We start from the raw sequence: 9838 nt of genomic DNA, 5'->3' as shown, positions 1-9838 counted from the left end.
TAGTACGAAGAGTTGTTTTATATTCATTATGTACCGTTAAATATTATTTTTATAATGATATTTCATTAAAGCGTATATGTATTTATATTTTATAAGAGCGTTTAGTTGCAAGCCACAAACAAACTGGCTTTATACCTTAAATGTCGGTCAATATAGTCTAAACGAATGTTTGCAAGAGCTTGATTCCTGCTGGTCATACACATTGACACCCTTCATTAATTTTGATCAGCACATGACGTGTTGTTACCTTTTTAGGAATGGAAACCTTTCTTAATAACAGTGTTAGTCAAACATTGTAACACTCTGTAATACTGTCCATGGTTATGATATTCCTTCCAAACAGTAACACTGACTCAGGAATTAACCAACAACAATTAAACCAAACAAACCTATATATCATGTCAAACATTTAAACCATTCGGACATTAGTCATCCCGGTTTACCATAGCCGACTACCTTATTAAAGAAACTTCTTGTTTATTTTGAGTTTTAGGCTATTGAACCCTTTTGATACATCAGTTTATGTTAAAAAGTTACAGGAATTTGAGTATATAACGATTTGCTTGTAATTAATTCCTGCTCCCGGTCTACGTCATATTTTACACGGATTGTGTCTCTTGACTCTACACCATTCTACTCGTTCACCAATCGAACAAAACTATGATACTGATCTTATGAATATTGAGATCAGAGTTGTCTTTTGCTGCGTATAATACAGCAAAGGACTGAAGGATTGATTTTGTTTTTAATTTGTGTAAAATGTTTGTTAAGATGAATCACGCCATAGATTTACATCCCCCACGTTTGCAAAGCCCCCTATCAGTTTCTCCAATTTTGTCCTTTTTTGTTAAAGAGGACATGCATTTTGGCAGTCAAATTGGGTTATGTTTAATTTACTTTAAATATCTTGTTAAATTTTGAAGAATTGATGATTTTTTCCGCGCTAATTTTTAGTAGAGTTTTTGGCTGAAACAGGGGTTGCGCATAGCATCGCGTAATAGCGTCAGCATATTGAAATGCTTCATCCAACTGACTCAAAATGCCCCGAGTCTAATATTTTATGACTTCTGCAGTGCCTTCAAGGTAACTTTTGTTTCTTGTTCTCTTTTTAATTGTTAATCAACCACTCATAATTCTCGACTGACCAAACAATCCAATGGAAATAGTTTTGGTCAAGCTACTGTAAACCAATTTTAATGGGAGTTGCTAATGCCATAGAGAAGTGTTTACTTTATATATCAATTGGTTTTGATGAAATACTAACTGCAAGAATGATTTGCAACCAAGCAAAGAACATGATATGAATGTTTACGTCTTGGTTATTGACATAACGATAAATTTATTTCTATATTTGTTATTCTTGTTGACTAGGAAATTATCTGACAGAGCAAATTTCACAACAAGAGGTACGTTTATGGCAAAATTTAATTAATCCAAAGACATATTAGCATGCGATCAAAGACACGTTCTTACATGCCGTCTCAATCAATAACGTCTTTACATTGGGAACTAATTATATTTTGAACTTGATTGATTCCGAGGCACTGGATCTAGATTTTTGACGTCTCGAAACACAAGATATGTCTCGAAAACCCCCGCATACAACGTTAGATGCAACAGACAAAACAATTCGTTTTATATGCTTGAACTCATTTTTTAAATACAAACAAGACCTCAAGATGCTTTAGTCTAGAATGAGACAGAGGCCTCATCGCAGAAATGGATTAGTGTTCATGCAATATGAAATTTAGCACACTTTCCTGTTGGCGTCATCGAGCATCAAATAAATATGACAGTTATCGCGTTTTAATTGAAACTGTTTTATGACAGCACTGGAAGGTGAGCTACTGTCAACGCTCAAAGCACCGTATGCAGCGATACACCATTTTTAAGAATCATCAGTCAAATCAAACGCTCTTTAAAGTAAATGAATAACTCTACATTGTGCCTTCCTTTTATTTTCTCATTTCCATCTGTTGAAAATGTTTTATTTGCGTTTTATTAAGTAGACTGTTTCTGTCATTCTATTCATCTTTGGTGGTATTAAAATGTACATCTATTGACATATATCCATTTGTAATTTGCGTTTGAGCTACGCAGGCAGTGTTGTCCTTGTTAAAAACCGCCAACTGTTTTTGATATTTTTGTATCTTTATGAGGAACTTAGCGCTCACTGGAGTAGTAATACAGGATCTCTTTGATAGAAAAATAATAACTCAACAAGACTCATTAGATATCGTCCGGATCAATAGTGGCCCGTCATCAGATTTCTCGAGGTTCAGAAATTGAAGCTTTTTGCAATACTCTTAGACGTTACGTCAATAACGTGTGGGAATCCCAAAGAATGTTTTCAAGCCTTAAGTAATGCTACCGTCATTAAAACAAGTATGTATCTGTAACAAAACTCTTAAAGCTGAAATGATATGCACAGACGCGCAACAATCGATCATACTTCGTTTATGTAAGCATTACGTTTATCATGAAATATTATGACAGTAACCCAGTCACGAAGCAACCCTGTTGGAAGCTCCAAATATGAATATAAGTTCGATATATCTCATTTTAATTGTCCGAAAGTCTCTCCGACAAAATATTAATACATGTATATATTTATGAAATAAGAAATTAGGAGAAGTGTTTGAACGAATAAAACATATCTAAAGTGGTAGACATTGAATTGTTCATTTAGTATTTGGTAGATTGACTTAGTTGAATAGTATGTAGAAAGCTGGGAACAGCGGGGGCACAATTACCTTTTTCTATTTTCTGATCAATGTATTTGTTTAAAATTATTAGATTTATTTTTGTACACATTTCAAAAGGGGAATGTGTGAAATTACCTAACTCTATATCGTTATACCTATGTATTCATGTGTGGTGTTCTCGAAAAATTGTTTGAAATAAAGTATTAATTTTCGATTATAAGCCGTTTGAGGCATGAAGTGGACATTAAGTGCAAAAAATCGTTTGGAGGTAAGAATTACAGCTGATAACCCAATTTTTGGTTAGCGACATTCCACGGCTTTTTATCGTGTCGTCATGGCTCTTATATTAGCACAGTCACTCAAAACTAGACGTTATCCGGTACGTTTTATAACATTTGTTACCTAGGATTCCGCGTAGAAAATGAAGATGTATTCATGAAAATGCGGAATACATTCCAAAACAATAACAGAACCCGAATGGAGCTACCATTGGTAAATTAAGTGATTGTATTGAGCAGTCTCTTTTAAGATGTATTAGTACAGGTATGAGCTCGGTATATAGAAATATGTAGTATGATGTACCGTGGATCATTAGGCTACAGTTTCTCCGGAAAAAAGTCTTTCTAAGATGCTGAAAACTATCTGGAGGATTAAACTTATTCAATGGGTAAATTTGACACATTTATTTTTAGAAAACTCACACAAAAGAGCAAGCACTAGAAAGCAATCAATATGTCTGCTTAATCAATTAGCTATTTAAGAGTTTCGAAATGCGGCTTCCATTTTGGTAATACCTTTTTTGGCAAAATAACATTATGTCCAATTGACTAAATTTAATATCGTTTTGTGTTTCATGAAACCAGTATACCGGTGTAAGGGTGTTGATAGTGTATCACATAACATCGCTGTGAAAGAACATTCCAAATCAAACCGAGGCTGCTGTGTTCATGTCACGTGCTTCCGGGTTATTTTACTTTCAGTAAACACTTGTAGCTCACTTGTGAATGCATGATGGCGACGATGTTATGTAAAACTTCTATTTAAAAAACCTCAACAAAATTCAAGTTTGTTTACGTTCATAATCTTCGTTGATTGGTTGTTTAAAACAAACGAGCAATACAATACGAAGGCCTTAAACTGTTGTTTTGAAGAAACATTTTTAATTATTAAAATGATTCTTATATAATACAAAGGCAAATAACTGGTCAATAATGTCAATGACGATGTCTTCGATTTTTACTGAAACTGGTATTTAAAATTGTATAAGACTAGCGGCACATCTTAATTTGTTAAAAAAAAAATTGGTACAATTTATATGGTACACTACATATGCAATGTGATTGAAGATTAAAATATGAACTAAATTAACGAACCAGAACTTATAAATGATATTTCAGACTAATAATCTCAAGAGATAGTCTGAATAGCATCTTTGTCTTATTGGCAATTTAGTAGCGTAATAGGACTGAACTTTCAACATATTATACAATTTGCATCCTTATAAAGTGTTAATGCTTATAGCTGGAATTGTAAAGTGTCAGAGGAGAGCATGTTATAGAGATTGTTTTTTGGCTGAATTTTTGTTGGGTTATTCCTATGGCAGCTTTGAAAGGAATATCATAACCCATTATTACAGAGTATTGCACTGTTTGACTACGTGTTATTTTTCAATACAGAAATGTTTTCATCTCAAAAAATGTAATGAAACGCCATGTGCTGTATTATTCGATTTATTCCAGTGCGTAAATATATATGGCCAACAAGAACTGAGCTCTTGAAAATATTCTTTTTGACAATAATGATCGACCCAGTTTGCAGTTTGCTCGTGGTTTGCAACTAAACGCTCTGATGAAATATAAAAATATCAACATTAATAAAATGTCATTAAAAAACTATATTTAACAAACTAATGGTGCATTATGGTACATAAAAAGCTTCGAATTACTTTCATTTCACTAATAAGAGTTTCCTTCTTTATTACGTCAGCAGTATTTGGTCAACAGTATCCCTCTACTTTGATAACGTCAGCTAATTGGTCAGCACTTTAGCACGACCAGTAATGACAATTTTGATATGTAGGTCTCAAAGCAATAAAGGAAAACAAGGCAAGTCCGTTTGACATAAAAAGTCCTGAATAATGTGTATACTATTTTACGTTTTACTCTTCGTTTTTACCCTTAAAAGATGATCTGTCTTACTTTTCTTGAAAAATCCTTCGCGGGAAAACAAACATTTTCAATTTTTAAACAATCAGAGAGCTAAAGATCTCATTTCCGAAACTCCTTTATGTTAATTGACTTATTTACAATGACCGATGTGATTTCTTGTTTAAGCCTATAATAAATAATAAAATAATGTGGTTATACAATTAATGTCTGTGAATTTTACATGAAGTCGGGGTTTAAGACGACCTAACTGCAAAAATGTAACTGGGATATAAGGAGTATTCGTTACAACGTCATACAAGGTCACTATTCTCTGTGTATGTCTTCAGATGCGAAGACCATTTAATTCACTTTTTCCCGTAGTCGGGTGATGGTTAAATCAAGTAAAAATGTATATTAATCCTCATCCGCCCTACTGCTCCACACCCTTTTCATCAACGTCAGTCAATGACAATGTAAACAACACTCATTTGAATAAAAACATCTTGCTTTAATTATGGTTATCATGATTGCCAAAGTGCAGTATTGTTGTCTCCAATTCCATCTAAAACATGTCTCCAGCAGATGAGCAGTTGTTAGATTGTCGAATGTGTGCAATTGATTAGCACCATGTACGCCGATGATAGAATATCATCAAACCCTTACAATACAGGACTTTGATCTGATATGTTATTTGTTGTCCACATTGGTCCTGCATTATTGTGTAGGAAATGTTAACGTCTGTTTGTAATTGTTAAATGTATGCCACTTTAGATAACATATATTTTTATTTTAAAAACAACAACAACAACGTGTTTCGTTAATTATTTGAATGAAATTGATTGCAAACATAATACACGCGTAAAGTGTTCCATAAGGACCAAGTCATCAGCTATCAATAACATCTAGACGTCTTAATAGAAGAAAGTCCTACCAAATATGAGGAAAAAACATTAATAAGTGAAAACAAATGTTTTGACAGCCTGAAATACCGTTGACGTTTTAATCATTTCAATAAGGACATACAGAGTAGCCAAATGTTTAACGAAGATGAAACACACCATAGGAAACATCCCACCCAATACATTTTAAACACTAACTCCTATTCGGTCTATTTATCTATGCTCGCGTTCCAATACCACGTTCATCTTCTCAATGAGGCGATAAAACCGCCCAGTTAGCATGGTTTCCGATGAGAAACCTTCACTTGCGACATGCTCTAATACGCCGTGTACAGGAATATCATAAAATTGTAATCCGACACTCTATTGTCGTTTTAAGATAACCGTTCACTCGGATGATACACGGAAGTCATCAATAAATAATATCAGTGTTTATTTTGGGTTTACTTAACATCATGATGTTTTCTTTTCAATACACGCAAGAAATATTGGAATTAGAGTACCAGGATATGAACGTAGTATAAAGATTGCGAGAATAAATTGACGATGATATATAATTCGGAAGTATTTATATCCTGTTTAATTAATAATGGAGTAAAGAGGAAATTAAATGTTTTATATACTAAAGCTTATGGAAGTACTCTGCATTGTTTTCCATTATTATGTTAGTAAGTGGTGAACAGTACAATGAATAGAGGAATATGTTCATCCGATTCTCTGAAATCTATTAAGAAAATATAGTCTGAATATTGTGAATATGAGTGAATATCATTAATTCATTTTAACCTCACATCAATAACATTTATATCAGAGAACGAGAGAAGGAGAAAGAACGTTTCCCCATTTGGCATTAGCAATGGTAATTTAAATTCAATGTGTTCACTAATGTCGTTATCTGCGATAATATTCTAAAGTCTTGTAACTATAAACCTTCAGGCAATTAGTGGGTTCACGTGCACTGATTTCCATGGATTAACAGTGATAAATGAAAGCAAAAAGGCTACTGATTCGACTTTGTGTCAGAATTTTATGAAATGATGGAATATTATGCCAGTGTGTTATTCACGTTGACTTATTTCTTACATTTTCAACAATTTATCGCAATAGATGATATAAAACTGCGTCTTGACGGAAACCTTATTTTTGGCGGGATCTTCCCGATGCACGAAAAAGGTCAGAATGGTGCGAATTGCGGTGATATCAAGCGTGAAAAGGGCATTCAACGTCTGGAAGCGATGTTATTTGCAGTAGACAGCATTAACCGTGACCCTGATATACTGCCAGGTCTAAAAATTGGCGTCCACATCTTGGATACTTGTAGTTTTGACACATACGCGTTAGAGCAATGCATGGATTTTATCAAAGCCCAAATGACGACCACTGACCTTGCGGATTACAAATGCAATGACGGCCAGGCTCCAAAATCCGTCCAACTGAAGCCTGTTTCTGGTGTTATAGGGGCTGCAGCGAGCACAGTGTCCATTATGGTAGCTAACATTCTCCGTTTATTCAAGGTATGTGTATTAATTTTAAAATGTATAATTTATATAAAGCATGTGCACCATTCTCATTCAAATCGCATAAAAAAGTATCAAAAGTATTTCAGCTCCACTCTTGTTGAAGTAGATGACCGCTAGGGTTCTTCTAAATGAATATTTTTGATCGTCATATAAGTTTTGCCATCACGCGACCCTGATCGTAGAATATTCTACCGCGTCGTTGTGTTTAACCAGCACTGCGGTTTCATTGAATATGCCATTTCCTTATTTATATCATTTCCGCATGTGTCATGCAATGTTTAATGCTAGCGTAAACAATCGTGTAACACATGTTCTAATACTGCATTCTAGATATAAAAATGAGCGTTTTTTCATTGTCGTCTGTATGGGGTAAGGGAGCCAAATTGTGTATAGGTCGATCTCCTGTATACAACTTCTATAAGGACGGACAACCGTTAATAAATCTACAATTGATTATTGATTTTACCGGGTCTTTAAAATAAAAAAGGAACCCATAGTATTGTAATTTTACTGCCAAATGAAAGCGACGCAGAGAAGTCGGTATTTTCCTATTTTCATCTCAGACTAGTTATTACTTGCCTGCTGGAAATCCATTTTTTACCGGACCAATAAACAATTATTGAAAGCCCATCATTAGAATAGTTATTTCTTCCACAATTCACTTTAAGTATAGCTCAATGATATTTCACCTTTTCTCTGAATTTTCAAATATTCTTTTTACCTTAATTACCTCCCTGTCCACTAAATCGATTTTCGATCAGCCTGATTAAAAGCGGCGATGTAGAATATATTTGAATTTATATGTGAACGACAAAATTGCATAACAAATTTAAAACTCATTTAAATGCATTCCCTCCTTAAAGCCATAGCTTGGCATGATATGTGCATAAAAGGGACCGCCATTTATTTTCATTGGCTGCCTGTATATACCACATGGTTAGTCGACAGGTGATTTACTTTTCGAAAAGTCGCGATTATTTCCAAGTTAACACTAATGTAAATATTAATGTAAATTTAAAGCATAAGAAAGACGTCTTACTCGGCTTATTTCAAACTATATATCACATCTAAATGCTATAGGAGGTACTAGGAGCGCCTCAAATTATTTTCAGATGGAAGATTGTTCTATTGAGTTGCTAAAAACCGGAAAAGAAGTCCCTTTAACATTTTTATTTTAACAAGAATGGCGATACTCATTAACTCAAACATCTGCGTCTTAAAACACTCATCTTTTTGAACTTTTGAACCTCTTTTCTCGACAGGAAAAACTACGTACCAATTGGCTGTGTGAGTTCATGCATTTTAATGAAAGATTAAAAGTATATAACCAATGTCATGCATACACTTGAAAGTAGGTTTGGAAAACCACAACCTTTATATAAGTCCAGTAATCGCGAGGTAATCCCCTTTATATGCATGTAAAGACAATATTTGAATGAAAAGAGAAGCTACTTCATCGTATATTCGGGAATATTATTGTATTGGCCACATCCAATTTATTGTTGACTTGGAACGAGTGCGATACATTCGGTTTCGGAGAGCCTTTGCCCGACTGACAAGAATGTTTTTCGCAAATGTGTTTAATACTGACTTTATGGCTTTGTTTAAGAACATATGCTCGTAAAAAAACTATTTTTATTTCACCATTTATTATTATTATCTATTCTTGTCTCCAGTCGACGTTGTCATTTGTCATTTGTCATATACATATACGTTGAATCATCATTTCAAATCGTTGTATGTATTGATTGATACTGAATAGAAAATCTTATATAAAGGTGTGAGCCTTTACGTCACGTAAAGATGGCAGTGTTATGATACTATGAATATCATATTCTGGTGTACATATGCAATTTGGATATCATCTGTCATATTTTGCATTGTCGGAAGAAAACATTTACGACTGATGATAATTCACTTATAATCGCAACGTGTTATTGATAAAAAACACAACATAATATGGAATAATAATGATTACGATATTTTATAGCGCAGATATATTTTCATTTTCGGTAATATCTTTTGACAATCTCAAGTATATTCATTTCCTGAATCATGGGCATTACTAATCTATACGTGGAATGTATTGATGTAGGTCAACGGTCAGATCAACACGAGCCTAACGCGTAATAATTCATATTTCCACATACGCAACGTTGTGTATAGCTGATATAATTGTTTGATATTTGGGAAAAGAAGCTTTGAATGAAACAAGAACTTCGTAGCATCGCTCAACCCAACCTAAATACTAGAATGAAATCAAACCATATATCTTTGATACATATTGTTTAAATTTACCATTTCTGTGTCCAGGCGGTGTCTGTGGATGTGCATCACTCCAGGTACAGGGCTTAATTATTTTTACCTTGCATATCACGTGATTTATGAGCATTAAGAAACCTTAGAAATGTATCTTTCTCATTAACGGATTATTCCGTACATCTTGATGATGTCTTTAGTTATGTTTGGTCACTAGAAAAATCCAATTTAATAAGCATAAATCATCAGCTTAAGGATCTAACTGTTCAACACATGATGCTAGCGTAAAGTAAGGACGATATCAGTTA

General features: G+C 33.8%; 1 protein-coding gene across 1 annotated transcript in view; it reads left to right on the top strand.

Annotated features, from left to right (window-relative positions):
- The first annotated feature begins 7200 nt into the window (after window positions 1–7200).
- The window catches only part of LOC128216934 (metabotropic glutamate receptor 8-like), a 92963-nt gene continuing 90325 nt past the window's right edge, over window positions 7201–9838 (top strand). The window contains exon 1 of the mRNA XM_052923661.1: window positions 7201–7265. Within this exon, the coding sequence (XP_052779621.1) occupies window positions 7236–7265 (30 nt within the window). The 5' untranslated portion in view covers window positions 7201–7235. The remainder of the gene's footprint in view (window positions 7266–9838) is intronic.

Source organism: Mya arenaria, chromosome 14 (genome assembly GCF_026914265.1).
Source record: "Mya arenaria isolate MELC-2E11 chromosome 14, ASM2691426v1".
Classification (NCBI taxonomy): domain Eukaryota; kingdom Metazoa; phylum Mollusca; class Bivalvia; order Myida; family Myidae; genus Mya; species Mya arenaria.
The sequence above is the reverse complement of the archived record's forward strand: the minus strand, read 5'-3'. Positions and strand labels throughout refer to the sequence as shown.